This window comes from Belonocnema kinseyi, chromosome 7, assembly GCF_010883055.1.
Source record: "Belonocnema kinseyi isolate 2016_QV_RU_SX_M_011 chromosome 7, B_treatae_v1, whole genome shotgun sequence".
NCBI classification, from domain to species: Eukaryota; Metazoa; Arthropoda; class Insecta; order Hymenoptera; family Cynipidae; genus Belonocnema; species Belonocnema kinseyi.
Window position 1 is genome coordinate 2,985,253 of NC_046663.1, and position 18,571 is coordinate 3,003,823.

Here is an 18,571-nt window from a genome sequence, read left to right on the forward strand (position 1 = left end):
CATAAAATATCGGTCTCAAACTTTGAGAAATGCTAGAGCCGAAAGAAAACTACGTTTAAGTACAAAGCTTAATAATAAAAGATGTAAAAAATATATTTCAACCACGGAGTAAGATATAAGGAGGCGCAACTCTGTTGTAAGAAGTAGGGCGAATCGTTGGACCGAGATCGCGAGATCCGCCCGTCAGAACGGCCGGACTTTAGTTCGCATCAGACCCATCTAGCGAGCGCCACCCAAAGCGAAGTCAGCTGACTTAAGCTACTGCTTGATCGGTCAAATAAACATATATGCTTGTAAGGCTACTTCGCTTCGGGTGGCGCTCGCTAGATGGGTCTGATGCGAACTAAAGTCCAGCCGTTCTGGCGGGCGGATCTCGCGATCTCGGTCCAACGACTCGCTCCGCTTTTTGTCGCGACTGCCATACAAGTTGCGCCTCCTTATATCTTACTCCGTGATTTCAACAATCAATTCCAACGGCATCAGCCAGTAACGTTGTACACGAAAATACGAAACCTGGCGGCCACTAGACGAGGCTCTAGAGGGTTCGTATTTTCGTGTACAACGTTACCAGCTGATGCCGTTGGAATTGATTGTTAAAATATATATTTTTTTACATCTTTTATTATTAAGCTTTGTACTTGAACGTAGTTTTCTTTGGGCTCTAACATTTCTCAAAGTTTGAGACCGATATTTTATGTATAAAAAAAGTTGGAACGTTCAAAAAATGTTGAGGTTCAGAAAAAAGATGAAATAATTTTCAGTGAAGTTCCTACCAAAATGCAGTACCTAAACGTACTTTATTGTACTCTAATACATTTCCCAAAGTTTCAGCTCGATATTTCATTTACAAAAAAAGTTCTTAGGTTCAAAAAAACATTCAGTGAACTGAAAAACTGTGGTCGGTAATATAGGTATTTAGCTGTGTCACATGCCCTTAATAAAGAAAGCAAAAATTTCTAATTTTTGTACACAATTGAAACTCGACATATATTGTTTTAAAGATTTTAAGTGATCGGAGAAATTCTCAAGAGCATAAGAATATGCTCGACCTCTCTGCGTACTTTGAGAATTTAATGAGCATTTGCAAGCATTTTCAATTAGGATTTAAAAAATCGTATTTTCTACAAGGAGATAAATTTCAAGAGATTGATTCACGGAAGTGCGTGATTTTAGGACTAGAATTTTAATGTGCCTTGAAGTCTCGGACTCGATGGATATAAAAGCATAGAATTCGAGGCTTGAGAGCAAATGAGCGTGGCCTAATGCCTGAAACTTCGAGATCTATGCTTTAAAAGCAAGACTTCCGAGATCGTAATTTTCGCGCCAAAGCGTGATAAAGTCAAGGAGCAGTGCCTTAAATTAATCTCCCGAAATTTCTCTCCATGCAACTTTATTAATAGTAATTACATTATTTAAAAACCAAGCATATTAATAAAATTAATGCACAGTCAATTTTTATTCTAAATTAGTTTTAAACACTTTTAGTTGAGTTTTCAAATCAAAAAGATAAATTATGAAGCTACGAAAGGTAGATTTTTTAAACTAAAATGATGAATCACCAACCAAAAATATGAATTTTTAACCAAATAGTTTGTTGAATTTTTCACCAAAATTAAAATAGTTAAAATGTTAGAATAATAAATATCCCAAAAAAAAAAAAGTTCAACAAAATAGTTTGTGTTTTTTACCCAAAAAATTATTTTTTAAACAAAAACAGATGAATTAAATTGTCAATCAAAAAAATTTCCAACAACAACAGAAATGGATTCTCAACAAAATAATTCAATTTTAAACCCACAAGATGGATTTTCTACCAAAAAAGATACAGTTTCAATAAAATATATAAAATTTCAACTACAAGAGATAAATTTACAAACAAAAACTAGATTAGTTTAATTTAAAGATAGAAAAGTACATTTTAAACAAACAAAAAACGATTTTTCAGGAAAATTAATTGTTTTTCAACTAAAAATATAAATGTTAAAAAAAATGGAAAAGTTGCATATTCAGCTAAAAAAAACTAATTTTCAACTAAAAAGAAACAAATAGTGGACAAATAGTGGAATTTTCAACCCAAAAGATAAAGTTTCTATATAAAAAAAGGAATTTTTAACTAAATATTTTTTTCCAACCGAGCCTTGACAAGTTTGGAAGAAATCAATAAAAATATTCGATAAATTTTCGGAAATGTTTCCAAGTTTTTGAATATTTCTAATTTATTTAAAACGTGTCGAATTTATCTCTTAAAATTTTGGAAAATTATTCAAGATGGAAAAAAATTGCCTTATAATCTTCTGAATTTTCACAGAAAATCGAAGAAAATTGATTTATCCTCTTGAAGCCTTTCGAAATTCTTTTAAAGTTTCTAAAGTTATTTATTTTTTTTTTTTTGAAATCTTTAAAAATCTAGATTTCTAAAAACCTTTTAAAGTTTAAAATGTTTTCCGAATCTCTTCAATTCTTCTAAATATTTCTTAATTTTTCATCTTATTTTTATATTTGTTTTTTTTTCTCCTAAAGATCATTTTTCAAAATAAAAATCAATGAACATTTTTTATTTTAATTCTGCAAAATTAAAAAAAACGTCTTCTAAATTTTCAGATTTCACCTTAAAAATTTTAGGAATATTTAAAAATTTTTTGAAATCTTTAAAAATAATTTTTTTTAAATAAAAAATCAATTTAATTTTTCCTATAAACCTAAATTTTTTTTTCATTTTCGTGAAACCTAACGAAATTCTTTAAAAAACTTTAACAGATCCAAACAGATGAATTTTCAACTACAATAATTCTGGATTTTTCAATTTAAATAAGTTTAGTTTCCAGTTAAAAAATTACTTTCAATAACAAAAAAAAATTCTCAACAACATAGTTACATTTTCAACAAAAAGTGATGAATTTTAAAACAAATTTGTAAATATTTAACTGGAATATTTGAATTTTTAACTGAAATTATGAATCTTTAATTATAATAATTAAATTTTAGACCAGAAATATTCATAAAATTTTTAGTCAAAAAATGAATGTTCTACCAGAGATGAAATTTTGACTAAAATTATGGAATATACAAATGGAATAAAAGTTACATATTCAGTTAAAAAAAATATTTCTTAACAACAAGAAAAATCTTAAGAAAAAATCAGTTGAAAATCGATGAATCTTCAACCAACAAAAAAAAATTAAGTTTTAACAAAAGAATTTAACATTAAACCAAATAATTTTATTTCCAATCTAAAAGATAAATTTTAAACTAAAATTATAAATATTCAATTGGAATATTTGAGTTTTTAAACGAAAAGAAGAATTTTTTAAGAAGATAAACTTTAAAAGAAAAAAAGATAGTTTTCTACCAAAAAATCAATGAACGAAATAGTCGAATTTTCAATTTAATAAAACCAATTTTCATCCAAATTGTCGAATTTTGAAGAAGAAAAGATAAATTTTCAACTAAACTGATGAATTTTCATCTAAAATGATGAATCTTTACCTGGAATAGTTTAATTTAAAAAAAATGTAACTAAAAAAGACAAATTGTCAATCAAAACTTAAATATTACAATTTTAAGGCCAACAAATTAATTTTTAAATGAACAGATGAATTTTTAACTACAACAATGGACTTTTCAACAAACATAATTATATTCTACCAAAAAATAAGAATTTTCAACTGAAACAGGTCATTTTTCAACTAAAAATTGAATAATTAGATTTTCGAGCCAAAAAAGTGAATGTTCAATCGAATATATGAATTTTTATAAAAAAATTATGGAATATTCAACTGTAATAATAGTTGCATTTTGAGTTTAAAAAAGAAGATAATTTCTAACAAAAAAAAAACAAGAAATTTTCAACAAAAAAGTTAAATTTTCGGCACAAAAATTTCCATCTCATCCAAAGAAAAAAAAAGTTTTCAGTCAAATAACTCATATTTTAACCGAATAAATGATATTTTAATTAAAATGATAAATCTTCAAAAAAAAAAAAGAAAGAAAATAATAATAAATAATTTTCAACTCAACCAAGTATTTTATTTCTAACCTAAAAGAGGAATTTTGAACTAAAATAATAAATATTTAATTATAATACTTGAAGTTTTAACCGAAAAGAATAATTTTTAAATAGAATATTAATTTTAATAAAAAGCATTATTTTATAACAAAAAATCGATTTTCTTAACAAAATGCTTGAATTTTGAATTAAAGAAAAACAAATTTGACTTAAATTGTTGAATTTTGAACAAGAAAAGATCAATTTCGAACACAATATGGACACTGAAATTTTTAGTGCAAAGAATTAATTTTCAAACACATAAATTTTCAACTAAAATTATGAATGTTCTATTGAAATAGTTGAATTTTATATGAAAAAAAGATGAATTTTCAACCATAACGATTGCATTTTACACAAAGTACATACATTTTTTAACAACTAGTTTAAATTATAAATAAATAAAAATACAATAATAAATTATTATACTTTTTTAAATTAAACAAGATTATTAAAATAATGAAAACTTGAATTTTGCTGCGATCAGAAATAAATTCCCGGTTTTTTCCTGGTTCGCAAATATTTTTCACGGTTAATGAAATTTAAAAAAATGGAACACCAAAGCTAAACGCTCAATAATTTACGCGTATAAAATGGAAGGTACTGAAATTTTTCAATATAAAAAAATATAAAATCACGCTATCATTTTCAATGCTGCAAATTAAAAAATCAATCAAAGAACTTTAAAATTTTCAAAATTATATAATTTTAATAAATTTCAAGCTAGAAACATCAAATATAGAAAAATTGACAATTTTTCAACTGAACGCTTCTTAAATTAGAAATTCAATTATTTTTTTCTAAAATAGCTTAAATATCCTTGGAAAGCTTCAAAATTCCATTAATAAATCTGTAGAAATCTAGAAGTTGTTTGATATTTATTCTAAATTTAAAATTATTTTGTAAATTTGTTCAGAACTTTTAAATATCTAATAAAATTAATTGAATTTTTTCGACAATTTCCAGAAAATCCTGTAAATTTTAGAAAATTTCTTCACAATTTTGATGTATAAATAAAAATTGAGCGAAAATTGAGTAATTTTAAAACATTCGTAGAAGTTTTGAAAAGATTCATGCTTAAAAGAATAAAAACATTTTCTTAAGATTCATCGGCAAATTAAAAAGAATTTTTCTTTATGAAAAATTATTTTAAGAGAATATTTACAAAGATTTAAAGAAAATTTTCAAAAAAGATTCTAGAAGATTTTAAGAAAACTTTCTAAAATTTGCATCATAATTTTTAATCTTTTTAAAACGAAATTTCAATCAAAGATTTCAATTTTCAATGAAGAGAGATTTTTTACTCATGAAAGAATCACGATTTTAACCAAAATTTGGAATTTAGAATAAAACAATTAAATTTTCAACCAAAATAATAAATCTTTAACCAAAAAAAGGTTTGAATTTTTAATGAAAAAACAATTGAATTCCACATATAAAGAGAAATTTTCAATAAAATAAATGCATCCGCACAAAAAAAAATCCAAGAAAAGATTTTACTTTTTAATGAAGAGGGATTTTTCAGACATGAAAGAATCAAAATTTCCACCAAATTTTGGAATTTTTAACAAAATAGTTAAATTTTCAGCCGAAGAAATGAATTTTCGACTGAAATTATGAATCTTGAAGCAAAAAGATTTTAATTTTAAATAAAAGAAGGCTTCAAAAGAATAAAAATATTTTCTTAAGATTCCGAGGAAAATTAAAAATAATTTTTCATTTAAAAAAATAATTTTGAGAGAATATTCAAAAAGTTTTTCAAAGATATAAACAAAAATTTCAAAAAATATTCTAGAAGATTTTAAGAAAACTTTCTAAAATTTGTATGGTGATTTTTAATCTTTTTAAAACTCCTTAAAATCTCTTAAAATTACTCAAATTTTTTTTTACAAATGTTCATTTGTAAATTATATATTAAAATTTAAAAATTTAATTCACAAATTAAGTATTTTTGAAATACAACAATTAAAATTCTAACGTTCAAAGTTAAAGATTCTTTACTTTTAAATATTTGGTTTCAGTTTACTTGTCTTAAATAAAAATTAAAATGTTGCTCAATATTCAATAATTAATCTTTTTTTTTTCAATTAAAAATCTCAAATTGAATGGGTTAAAAATGGAATATTTTAGACTGAAACAATTTTTTTAATTTAATAAAATGTTCTAATTAAGAATATATTATTCTGAAAATATTATTATGAAAATTAAAAAAATATTTATTCATTAAATAAAAATGTTTTTTATCCGAAAATTTTCAACATCAAAGACTTTTGTTTTATTTGTTCAAGTCTTTAAGAAAGTAGTTAAAAATAAAAATTGTAAATGGAAAATTTTTAAAATAAAAAATTTTGAATTACGCATTGTAAGCTAAATAATAGCATAATTGAACAATATAAAAATTCAACTAATTATTTTTAAACTGTTGAAATCGAAAGTGGACAGATTTTTCTTTAAAAATTTTTTAAAATTCCCGGTAAAAAAAAATTCACTGTCATTTCCTGGTCTCAAGAAATTCCCGGTCATCTCCCGGTCCAGCGGCCACCCTGTATTTTTATTCAAAAAATGTAAAAGAAAAACGAAAAATCTTTTTAGATTCTACTTTCTCTTATAGTTTGAGAATTAGAATTTGGCGCTAGATTTTTAAACGAAAAGAAAGAATTTTTAAAATACAAAATTAATTTTAATACAAAAAATAATTTTATTAAAAAAAATCGATTTTTTTAAAAACAAAATGCTTGAATTTTGAATTAAAGAAAAACAAATTTGACTTAAATTGTTGAATATTCAACAAGAGAAGATCTATTTCGAACAGAATATGCAGATTCAAGTTTTTAGTTCAAAGAATTAATTTTCACACAACTAGTTTAATTTCTAAACAAATAAAAATGCAATAATAAATTATGACACTTTTTTAAATTGAACGAAAGTATTAAAATAATGAAAACTTGAATTTTGCTGCGATCAGAAGAAGTAAATTGCCGGTAAAGTCGCTACCCTCTCTCCTCTTTATTGATTAAATATTTTTATTAAAAAATGTAAAAAATGTAAAAAAGAGAAATATTTTTATATTCTACTTTCTCTTATAGTTTGAGAATTAGAATTTGGCGCTAGAGTTTTGACCGAAAAGAAGAATTTTTTAAATAGAAAATTAATTTTAATACAAAAACTAATTTCATTAAAAAAAATCGATTTTTTTAAAAACAAATTTGACTTAAATTGTTGAATATTCAACAAGAGAAGATCAATTTCGAACAGAATATGGAGATTCAAGTTTTTAGTTCAAAGAATTAATTTTCACACAACTAGTTTAATTTCTAAACAAATAAAAATGCAATAATAAATTATGACACTTTTTTAAATTGAACGAAAGTATTAAAATAATGAAAACTTGAATTTTGCTGCGATCAGAAGAAGTAAATTGCCGGTAAAGTCGCTACCCTCTCTCCTCTTTATTGATTAAATATTTTTATTAAAAAATGTAAAAAAATGTGAAAAAGAGAAATGTTTTTATATTCTACTTTCTATTATAGTTTGAGTGTTAGAATTTGACGCTAGAGACTCTAGAGAGTCTAGAAGAGTCCAGAGTAATAATTTGATCCCCCTAATTTACTTAACTTCATCGTTCATCGTGATAGGCAGAAACTGGATTGTCCACATTTCTGAGCGGCGTTGAACTCAAGTACTCTCAAAGTGTATAATAATGTTATACAAAGTGTTTTCACAACGAGCTTAGATAAGTCACACATTTCATGCGGCAATTTAGATACGACTTGTTGAAAATAGAGAACAGAGAATAGAGAAAAAAAGAAAAGGAAAATTAAACACCCACGTAATACATGCCTATTTTTATGGATTCATTTCAAAGCACTCCTCCATATTCGGTAGGAAAGCGAAAGTCAAGATTTTTAAGATGAAATTGTGACAATTAGTGATGCAAGTGAAATTTAATTTATTTCTGTTTTTTTATTTATTTATTTTTTTATTTAATTAAAGAGAAGTAAATTCTGGTTGAAAATTTACACACTTAACAAAAATTTGTCTTTCGTATTGAAAATTCAACTGTTTGGTGGAAAATGTCTGCATTTCGTTAAAAATTCATCTTTTTTTAATTGAATTTTTTTTTATTTGTAGTCGAAAATTCATGTATTTTGTAGAAATTTCGGCTTTTTAAAATGAAATTTAAAAAATGGAACACTAAAGTTAAAAAAGTTTCCACTTGAGGTAATAAAAACTGAGCTGCAAATGAAAACACTCAAAATGGAACTGTTAAATTTTGAACTTTTAAAATAAAAATTTTTAAGTTTTTAAGTTAAAAAATGTTGTATTCAAATGCTCAATAATTTACGCTTATAAAATTGAAGGTACTGAAATTTTTCAATATAAAAAAATATAAATTCACGTTATCATTTTCAATGCTGCAAATTCAAAAATCAATCAAAGAACTTTAAAATTTTCAAAATTTTATAATTTTAAAGAATTTTAAGCTAGAAGCATTAAATATGGAAAAATTGAAAAAAAAATTTAACTAAAAACTTCTTAAATTAGAAATTCAATTATTTTCTTCTTAAATAGCTTAAATATCCCTGGAAAGCTTTAAAATTTTATTACTAAATCTTGAGAAATTTAGAAGTTATTTAAATTTGTTTTAAATTTAAAATTATTTTGGAAATTTATTCAGAACTTTTAAATATCTAACAAAATTAATTGAATTTTTTCCACAATTTCCAGAAAATCCTGTAAATTTTAGAAAATTTCTTTACAATTTGGATGTATAAATAATAATTGAACATTTATTGTTTGTAGGCGAAAATTGAGTAATTTTAAGACATTCGTAGAAGTTTTGAAAAGATTCAAGCTTAATTTTAAACTTGAAATTATAGCCTAATATCAAACAAAATGTAGATTTTCGCAGATTTTAAACAAAAAAATTAGATTCTTTTCAAGAATTGTGAAAGGCTTAAAAAAAAAACATTTTCTTAAGATTCATCGGCAAATTAAAAAGAATTTTTCATCGTGAAAAATTATTTTAAGAGAATATTTACAAAGATTTAAACAAAATTTTCAAAAAAGATTCCAGAAGATTTTAAGAAAACTTTCTAAAATTTGCATCATAATTTTTAATCTATTTCAAACGAAATTTCAATCAAAGATTTCAATTTTCAATGAAGAGAGATTTTTTAATCATGAAAGAATTACGATTTTAACCAAAATTTGGAATTTAAAATAAAACAATTAAATTTTCAACCAAAATAATAAATTTTTAAACAAAAAAGGTTTGAATTTTTAATAACTTAATTTTAATAACTAACTTAACTACTTTGGTCTTTTTAAAATAAAGAAAGGTGACGATGAATTCAATTGTTCGGATTGAAAATTTGTGCATTTTGTTGAAAAATCCTCTTTTTGGTTGAATATTCATATATTTTCTTGAAATTACGGCTTTTTTAGGAAAAAAAGGAAGATTATTTCTTGAAAATTCAAACTGTGTGGTTGAAAATTTACACATTTAAAAAAAAAATTGGTCTTTTTAGTTGGAAATTGGTTTTTTCGTATTGAAAATTGTTGGATTTTGTTGAGATTTCGTTTTGTTGATAGAAAATTAGGATTATTCTTTGAAACTTTAGCTGTTTAGTGGAAAATTTACGAATTTCGTTTGAAAATTCATTGTTTTTATTTAGTTGAATTTTTTTCTTTTGTAGTTGAAAATGATGGTTATTTCTTGAAAATTTTTAAAAGGTTTGAATAAATTAAACTCTTTGGTTGAAAATTTGTGCATTTTGTTCAAAATTCATCTTTTAGTAGTCAAAAATTCCTGCATTTTGTTGAAATTTCGTATTGCTGGTAGAAACTTAGGATTATTAATTGGAAATTCATCGCTTTGGTTTAAAGCTTGAATACTTTCTTGAAAATTTGTCATTTGCATATGGAAATTAATTTGTTTTGTTGAAATTTCGGTTTTTTAAGGAGAAAATTAAGATTATTTCATGAAAATTCTTCTCTTTGGTTAAAAACCCAATTAATTTATTGAAAATTGCACTATTTGGTTAAAAATTCATGTATTTTATTGAAAATTTAACAATTTTTTTGGTGAAAATTTGTACTTCGTAGTTAAAAGTTTACGTATTTTGTGTAAATCTATATTATTTTTTGTTGAAAAATTAAGATTCTTCGTTGAAAATTGATTTCCTTGATTAAAAACTTGACTATTTTCTTGAAAATTCAACGGTTTGATTGAAAATTTGTCTTTTGTAGTTGAAAATTCATGTATTTTCTTAAAATTTCAATATTTTTTTTGGTAAACATCAAAATTATTTCTTAAAAATTCTTCTCTTTGGTTGAAAACTTTATTACTTTGTTGAAAATTCAACGGATTGGTAGAAAAATTTTGCATTTGGTTAAAAATTAATTTTGTCAGTTGAAAATTTGTCTTTAATAGTTAAAAATTGATGTATTTTGTTGAAGTTTCGATTTTTTTAGGAGAACGTCAAAATTATTTTATAAAAATTTTCTTTTTAGTTGAATATTTTTGCATTTGGTTAAAAATTCATTTTTTTAGTTGAAAATTTGTATTTCGTACTCAAAAATTTATGAATTTTGTTGAACTTTCGTTTTTTTTTAAGGAGAAAATTGAAGAATATTTTTCCAAAATTCTTCTCTTTTAGTTTAAAACTTGACTATTTTGTTAAAATTCAACTGTTTGTTTGAAAATTCATATTTTTTTTTTGTGAAAACTTGTATTTCGTTGTTAAAAGTTCATGTATTTAGTGTAAATTTCCATTTTTGTTGTTGTTGAGAAAATTAAGATTCTTGATTGAAAATTTATTTCCTTGATTAAAAACTTAACGATTTTCTTGAAAATTCAATGATTTGGTTTAAAATGTATGCATTTTGGTAAAAATTCATCTTTATAGTGGAAAATTGGACTTGAATTCTACTTTTAAATACTAAAAGCTTCCAAATTTTATTTTTTTCAACTCAACATTTTTAACATAGAGTAGTGTAAAATGGTTAAAATATCCCATTTTTTGTGACTAATAAATGACAAAAAATGGTTTAACTAAAAAATCCAATTTTAATTTTTTAAAGTGAGAATTAATTTTTTAGTTATTGAGGAGGGGATTTTTTTTTCGCTCGTTAGGCGCATTTTCTGAAATTTTGACGTTGATAAAAAATTAAATTTTCTTTTAAATCGACATTTTTCGTTTGAGCTATTGAGTAGCTAAATCGACAATTTTCGACAATCGACATGTTTGTTCGACTTTTGGCGGTTATAAAAAAAATCCAATTTTCAATTTTTTTTTTTTAAAGTACAAAATTACTTTGTATTAAAAAGATTGGCCAGCCAGCATCAGCTTGGTTTGACTGCACATGCGCACATGAACCTGAACGCAAAATAAGATAAACCCTTATGGAATGCTTAGAAAAAAATTAGATTCTAACAAAATCCTTCCATAAGAATGCGTATTGTAATTTTGTTTAATTTTAAAGATTATAGGGTAGGAGTTCAAAGATTATAGGGGAGGAGTTTGAAGATTATACGGGAGAAGGTCAAGGATTCCAGGGGAGAGACGCTAATGCCAGCATTGTATAAGGTATGTGTAACTAATTTATCCGAGAGTTCAAAGAAAGAAGTTGAGGGAAAGAAAAGGGCCACCAAATCAGAGAAAATTTGGAAAAGGACTGGTGAAGGAAATATATTCTGAATTATCAAGTAAGTAAATGATTAAGAAAGAGAGGTGAATGATAAAAACTTTCTTGGATTTCAAGGCTCATAGGAACCCATTGGGCCAAGACGAGATAGGAAAAGTTATGATCAAAAAGACTCTCTTCTGCGTCAAATTTTACATTCAATATATTAATTTTGACGAAAGAAAAAATGGAAAGAAAAGGATGGGAAGAGAAAAGATGTAGATCAGCGGACGATATATGTAGAAAAGGAGGAAGAAGAAACAAAAATGGAAGGGGAGATAGGAAAAAGAAGTTTAAAAAAAGATTGGAGGAGATAAAGGGATAAAATCTCTTAAGGAGATACAAAAAAGAAGAGGTGTGGCCTAGAAAAGGGATGGAAAAGATAAAGATGAACAAGAATAGTGGTAAAGATTTTAGGGGAGGATGGATTTTACAAGAAGAGGATGAAGGAGAAGGACTGAGGGAAGGAAATGAAAGAGTAAACCTAAAAAATGGCAAGAATAAATATAACCAGTTGTAAATAGTAAGAATTATTGAAGAAAAAATAAATTCTCACCTCTGAATCGCGGCCTCTAGCGACCTTGGGAGTCCAGATGCGACGTTCGTCTGTTCGCCAATCGCGGAGGTCATCGAACCACCTTCTGGCTTGGGTGCATTCGGATCTTTCGGGTTGGCCGCAATCTCCAATTCGATATCATCGTCCTCATAAAACTCGGGCAGCGGTCGTCTTTTTGGTCGCTTGAGCGTGTTGAGAAGCTGCTGAATTTTCGCAGAGACCTTCCACCGACCTGTGGTGCCAGTATTATTGTCCTCGACTACGTGATACCGATTGACTCGATCAGCACCAGCTGGTCTCCGATTTTGAGTGCTGGTGTGCGTCACGTCCGGAGGCTGGACCAGGTTACAATAGGCATGAGGAGAGTACTCTGCGATATCGGTTATATCAGCAGGAGGCCTTCTAGCTGGGGGTCTGGGTGGAGGCGGAGTGTCTCGAGCCGAGCCGGTGCTGCTGGTGTCGGAAAGTCCAGTTCCGGTTGGACCACCCGCACCAGGACTCTCCTCGGTCACGACGCTATCCTCATCGCTGCTCGAATCACCAATTCCGAGACCGTCTCGACGATCTCTGTCTGGACTCCTCGCCATCACAGAGGTTCTTTTCGATGGCATCGGTAACGAGGGCTTCGGTCGACTCTGCATCGCAGCCAAGGCCTGCTGCACCGCCTCTTGACGTACCTCTGCGATAACAAAATTACTTGAGTCTTTTTTTTTTTTTGTGCAGAGAGGAAGGGAGGAAGGAAGCTCTATCATTCAGGAATTCTCAGACCGAGGTGATACGATTCTGGGATTCATTGTGGATATTCAGTATATCCCATGAGAGTATACTTTGTGTCTGCGTCTTGGAGAAGGGGAAATTTAACTTCTTCTTGTGAATCAAGCGGAATTGTTCCTTTCAAAAAGTTATCAAAAAATCTCTTGAAGCTTTCATTTGTCTTGCTTTTTTTCTAAAATATTGTAAACAAAAAGTGTTTTTTCTCGTATCACTCGGTCGATAAACCCGTGAATGACATGAATGCAAAATCCAAACGCTCACACGTACAAAATCACATAGAATTAACTATAAACGAGCACACCTCTGACCTTTCTCTCGCATTCCTGCTTTCGCTGATACCTACGTGAAGCTTTGTTCCATTTCATTAAACGAATCGCTCGGGCTATATGCAAATTAATATCAAACGCTGTACACACTAGTCGCACATTGTGTAATTTCAATCGCTATTGTTAGACATTCTCGGCTTTCGACGCAGAATAAAGTCTCGTTTTTGCTACAGCTTGATTCACGCCCTTTTTTAGTCTTACAAGGGGATACCGCGTATTGTGAATTTTTTTGCAATAGAAGCTTTTTCTCTGGTTTCGAGGTACCTCAGGCAGTAGCGCTTCGGCTTCATATTCGGAAGGTGGCGTGTTCGATTCTCGACACCTGCACTTTTTTTTTATCTTTTAAAATTTTCGTAATTAAAATCTCTTTTAATAATCTTCAAAAATTATGCAAACTAGACCAACACTGTGTAGAACCACAAAGAGAAGATCTCTTTAGGGTGTGACGATTCGGTTGGATCAAAACATCATTTGTAAAAATCATTTGAAGACTTAATTTTTAAACTTCTAAATGAATAAAAATTTGCAGGTAGCAAGAATCAAAAACGCAAACTTTCGACTACAAAGCAGAAGCACTACTGCCTGAGCTACCGGTCGATTGAAAGTGTTTTTTGGTGAATATTTCAAAGTCAATTTTCTCGAAAACTTCTGAACAGAACCTGAAATTCACAATTGGCACTTTCCCCTTGTCAAAGCTAGATTTAAACCCACTTTGTTTTTTAAAAGAAGATCGAGTTTCCTAATTGAAAAGTTGTTTTTGTCTGTGGTGCGAGGGCGTTTTCCTTGAAATTTCGATGCTTGTCACAGTCTTCATTAATCGTCCAATGGACTGATGAATCATGACTGACTGAGAAATACATTACATCAAGAACAATAGAGTTAAACGACTGGAGGTGGTAATATTCAGTGATACAGAGTTAAAGACACATTTAGATATTAAGGAATAAGAAAAAAATGTCGTGCAACATCGAAATGCATTTTTTAAATTTACATAATGCAAATTTTTGGTAAATGTGGGACAAGCATGCTAATATAAACTTCGATCTTTTACTACTAGCGTGTATGCAACTATGAGATGGTCTAAATTTTTTTCTTTAATTTTTCATGCATATCCTCCCTAAAATTGGTCGAGCCAACAGAAAAATGTCTTTAAAAAAAATTATTTTTAGAAGTTTACAAGTGGGATGTAGTTTAAGACGTATTTTCCATCAGGAAAAAAGACTTTTTCGTACATTTTATTCAGAACCGTCAATATTAGATGAATCGATGTAAAACTCAAATTTTTTCTTCACAATTTGCCATTAAATACGAATAAAAAAACCTTTTTAAATATCACCCCCATAAGTCTGTTTTATAGGGCCCCAAAAAATCTCATAAGTGAAAAATTGGGTTTTGCGAATTTTTTGTGGTAATTAGATGTTTAAATTAATTATTTAAATAATTTATTAATTTTTTTAGTATTTTTCTCTTAGAATTCTGTTAGAAAGTCGCGGTTTTTCCCAAATTTTAAAGCGTATTTTCAACTCACATAACATTTAATACAACTTAACATACATCACTTTTTAAATAAATAATTATTGTTTATAACTATATTCTATAGCATTGCTAGATAATTGCGGGTTTTCCCTCAAATTTTGCACTTTTTGTCCATTTTCACTTAAAGCGAGGTAAAAGTTAATGAAATTTAAGAAATATGATTGTTTATAAAGATCTTCTTTATAAATAACGTTAGAAAATTGAAAGGTTTTCTGAAATTTTCAGCTTTTCTAAGACTTTTCAGTTAGGAAAAATCATATAAATATTACTATTATTAAAACAAAAAGGCTCTTAGCAATTATTTTAAGAAAGCTAACATCTTATACGATACATATAGAAACTTTGAAGAATATTTCAAATATCTGTTTTTATTTGAGAAAAATATATTCAAGAAAAGGAAAGATATTGTTTAAAGAATAATTCTTTCTATTATTTATTTATTATTCTTTTATTAATGAGAAGCCAAAGTAAAATTTAAAAATTAAAAAAACTGCTTTCTAGCATTACTGAATGAGAATATAGTTATAAACAATAATAATTTCTTAAAATAATAATGTTTGTTCAATTTAATTAATTTTGACCTTACTCTAGGTAAAAAATAGGCAAAAAGGTGAATATTTTAGAAAAACCTCAACCTTTTAGCATTTTTCGAAGATAATATTATTAAGAATAATAATATATTGTTTAAGCAATTGTTTGTTAAATTGCATTAATTATTGCATCACTCTAAGTGAAAAGTGGACAAAAAGTTGAAAATTTCAGAAAAAATCACTTTCTAGGATTATTCGAAGAAAATATTATTAAAAATAATATATTATTTAAACAATCATGTTTATTAACTTCAATTAATCACAATCACAGAAGTGCAAAATTTGATGAAGAACTTCAAGTTTCTAGGATTATTCTTAGAGAATATTATTATAAATAATAGTAAATTGTTAAAAAAAATTATTTCTGTTAAATTTAATTGATTACTGCCTCGATGTAATTGAAAAGTTGAAAACAAGTTAAAAATTTGGAAAAAAGCGCGACTTTCTAACTCTATTCTAAGAAAAAAATGATAAAAATAATAATAATAATAGTATAAAGAAAATATTTAATAATCTAATTGTCAATAGAAAGCAATAATATATATATTAGAAAAAATTTTTATATAAAAAAAACGCAAAAAGTCATAATTAGCGCCAAAAATTCAGAAAAACCTACTTTTTCACTTATGGGGCTTTTCGGGACCCTATAAAACAAACTTATGGGAGTGCTAATCAAAAATTAATGAATAATTTGTATTCCAAAATTGTGAAAATAAATTTTGAGTTTCAACTCAAGTCAACTATTGCTGACAATTCTGAATAAAATTTACAAAATCGTATTTTTTTTCTTATGGGAATTATGCTTTAAATTTTATGGGATTTTTTTAAAGCTATTTATTTTTTTATTGATTTCAACCAATTTGGGGATGATATGCGTGAAAATTCGAAAAACAAATTTCTAATGCATTTTTCGACCACCCTAATGTTACTACTTATCTAAATTACGAAAAAAAAAATAATTATAAGCGAGGGGAGTTGTGATTATGATACCACAGTTAACTTTTGATCATTATTGTTCGTCTTTTTTCTTCCGTCCCCATTCCTTTGTGTTGGGTTTCATAGCCCCGGACAGAAACCTTTATAGTGAAGGGAAGGAAAGTAGAGTAAATGAGAGAAAATTAAAGAAACTAGGGGAAATGAGAGAAAGTAGGGGAAATTGGGGGAAAATTCGAGGAGAGAAAGTATTGCAAGTAAGGGGAAATGAATGGAGGGGAAATAAGAGGAATTGATGGGAATTGAGCTGAGAGGAGATAGGGTAAGTAAAGAGAAATAAGGGGAGGAGAAGTAGAAGAATTGAGCTGAGGGGAAGTAAGGACAGTGAGGGAAAATAGGGAAATGCAACCAGGAGGATTCGGGGAAATAAGGATAAATTCGAAAAGGAAGGTAGTGGAAGTGAAGAAAAATTAAGGTAAGTAAGTAAGGAAAGATAAGGAAAGGAAGAGTATGGGAAGCGCGAGGTTATATGGGAAGGGAAAGTAGTGAAGTCAAGGGAAACGAGAGGAGGGTAAGTAAGAAGAAATGCAGGGAAAAAAGTAGTCGAAGTGAGAGGAAACGAGTAAAGGAGAAGGAGGGGAAATGAGTGGAGTAATGCTACAGGAAATCAAGGGAAGGAAAGCTGGGTAAGTGATGGGAATTAAAGACAGGGAAAGTAAAGAAAGTGAAGAGAAATGAGGGGAGGGTAAGTAGAGGAATTGAGGGAAATTAAAGGAAGGAAAGTAGAGGAAAAGAGATAAAATGACTGGAGATGAGTGAGGGGAAATGCGGGTAGGGGAAGTAGTGGAAGTGGATGGCTATTAAAGAGAGTGAAGGAAAACGATCAGATAGGGTAAGTGAGAGGATACGAAAGGAGGGTAAGCAGTTAAAGTGAGGGAAAATGAGAGAAGGGGTATTAGAGGAAGGGAAGAAAAGCAGGTGAAATGATGGGAATGGAAGTGATGGAAATTGAGGGGACTGGATAAAAGGTAAGTGACGAAAAAAGAGTGGAGGGGGAGTGGAGAAAGTAGGAGAGAAAGAAGGAGAAATGGTAAGAAATGAGGATGAGTAAGGCAGGAGAAGTGAGGTCAAGGGAAGAAGAAATATGAGATGGGAAAGTGAGGTTGGGGGAAGTACTGAATGAAGAATTTGGGGAGGGGGCGTGGGATGAACTGAGGAGAGGGGAAGTGTGCGAGCGGCAGATTTGACTGACTAATTCTCTTTGTTTGTTTTATTTTCCAAGAGAGTTAAATAAGAACAGATTTTGCAATCCAGCTAGTTGTAATTTACTTCTTGTTTGTAATAAACTAAATTCTAAACAGACGCGGAATTTTTTACCTATTCAATAATGTAGTTGGATTTCAACAGTGAAAAAGAGTCGTTTGAAAGAGTAAAAAAGATTGAGAAACGTGATCGTAATGGTAAATTATTATTTTAGAAATGATCTAAGATTAGCCTTTATCATCAAAGATATTAAAATAGAACTTTCTGTTACTTAGTCATACCAGTGATATAATTTATTGAGAGTCCGATAACAGTAGATTACTAAATTACCTATAAATGCTTCTGCAATTGAGATAAAAAGAAACAAATGGGAAACGATCAGTAGGCCTACTCATAAAATTTATCATAATTCTTGTCCTAATTGACACAATTATTCTGTTCTTTTTTGTTTTGTTTTAAATTGAAAATTGACGATTTCACAGGGTATCGTCTAGTGACTCTCACGATAAAAATTTTCAAATGAGTTATTTTATTTCCTGATAAAATGTATTTCTAAATGTTTAGAAATGTTTCGAAATATTAGTGATGAAAGAGAATATTTTAATTGTAAATGATTTTTAATATTGTAAAATATTATTGATTTTCTGTGAAAATTTGAAATGACACAGGTTTTATTTTAAAAGACTAGTTTTAAGTTCGGCAGATTTCAAAATTTTCCGAAAAAGAATCTGGAAGATTTTACGGACATTTCTTTAATTTAGCAGAAATAAAAAAAAAATGAAAACTGAATTATTTCAAGATACTTAAAAGTTTAAGAAGTTTGGAAAACATTCAAAAATGCTTTAAATGGTGAGGTTTC

The 18,571-nt window shown here is 27.8% G+C and overlaps 1 protein-coding gene across 1 annotated transcript in view; it reads right to left on the reverse strand.

Annotated features, from left to right (window-relative positions):
* LOC117175912 (disco-interacting protein 2) overlaps positions 1-18,571 on the reverse strand; it is a 132,678-nt gene that overhangs the window by 71,858 nt on the left and 42,249 nt on the right. Inside the window, exon 5 of the mRNA XM_033365754.1 lies at positions 12,291-12,969. Coding sequence (XP_033221645.1) covers positions 12,291-12,969 — 679 coding nt within the window. The remainder of the gene's footprint in view (positions 1-12,290; positions 12,970-18,571) is intronic.